A 1,395-nucleotide genomic window follows, 5' to 3' on the forward strand; every position below is an offset into this window, starting at 1 on the left:
CATTCTACTACGTTAATAAATCATTAGCTCATCCATGAACATGATTTCTGCCCGAGTCCCGTCGGATTGCATCGGCTGTGGGGATGAAGACCACAACTCCCATGATTCCACACTCAGTCACTGCGTCATCAAACTACGCCTTTGTTTTGAATACGCGCCCTCTAGCGGTGAAAAATTACATATTGTGCCTTTAATGTTATGAAACGCTTAATATCAAAACAAAGGACTCAAAATGATTATGCAACAGGTAGTTCCTACATTTCTAGACAGATTTTTACCGTCACGACTCGTAGAGTCATACCGGCCCTAACTCATGGTGAGGTTAAAATGCACATACTCGGAGGTGAAGAGCCCCTGTGGGAGCAGCTCCTGATGGGAGGAGAGACAGATTGTGTTTGCAAACACTCACCACCATCTTGTTCTTGGACACCCAGCAGTCGGCGGGGAAATCCTGCAGCATCGGCACCAGGAACTGCAGGCATCCGTCCCAGTGACAGAGCAACAGCATCATTCCAATCAAGTTGACGATTCGCACCATTGCGCTGGCCAGGTCATAGGTCATATGAAAAATCTGAACGGGGACAGAAGCAGAGACAGGACATGTTGGATACAAGCCGTCACACACTGGTCAATCTGAATGTCACTGACATTTGAAACAGGGCAGAGTATCACCGACTACCTTACAATGTGACACATATGAAACCTGGAAATGCTGCTTTAAATACTTAGACACACAGTACAATTTTCATGAATTGAACTGAAAGGAATTATATGAATGCACACATAAATAAAACAAAAGTACAAATACAAGGATTTGCACAATACCATGAGAAAAATAACTGCAATATATATGATTTTATCCACACAGTCCTAATTTGGCATGGCAGCATTTTAAAGCATTCAGTGGAAGCTAAATTAACATGTGCACTAGTAAAAACAGAAGAAAAAAAAACGTTAAAATCAATTCAACTGATATGTAAGGCTGGACGATATAGCTTAAAATACATATATATTTCTATGATCAAATTTGGTAACATTTTATAATAAAGTTTCATTTTTCATTTGGTAACATTAGTTAACTATATTATGTTATGTTATGAATAATAAAGCATTAATTATTCTTCGTTATATATTATTAAAATCAAAAGTTGTATCTGTTAACACTGGTTAATGCACTGTGAGCTAACGAACATTTTTTAACTAACATTAACAAATGTTAATAAATGCTGTAAAAATATTGTTCATTAAGCAATATAAACAAATGAGAACTTATTGTGAAAAGTTATTTTTATATTATGTATAAAATATTTATATAATTTATATAATGTAATAATTAATTAAGTTTAATATTAATAATTAATTAAGGTTCATATTATTATTATTATTATTATTATT

The 1,395-nt window shown here is 34.8% G+C and overlaps 1 protein-coding gene across 1 annotated transcript in view; it reads right to left on the minus strand.

Annotated features, from left to right (window-relative positions):
- LOC107715829 (potassium/sodium hyperpolarization-activated cyclic nucleotide-gated channel 3-like) overlaps positions 1-1,395 on the minus strand; it is an 89,681-nt gene that overhangs the window by 44,154 nt on the left and 44,132 nt on the right. Inside the window, exon 3 of the mRNA XM_016522040.1 lies at positions 410-571. Within this exon, the coding sequence (XP_016377526.1) occupies positions 410-571 (162 nt within the window). The remainder of the gene's footprint in view (positions 1-409; positions 572-1,395) is intronic.

The sequence above is a fragment of the Sinocyclocheilus rhinocerous genome, unplaced genomic scaffold (genome assembly GCF_001515625.1).
Source record: "Sinocyclocheilus rhinocerous isolate Xijiao unplaced genomic scaffold, SAMN03320098_v1.1 scaffold540, whole genome shotgun sequence".
In the NCBI taxonomy this organism is placed as follows: Eukaryota; Metazoa; Chordata; class Actinopteri; order Cypriniformes; family Cyprinidae; genus Sinocyclocheilus; species Sinocyclocheilus rhinocerous.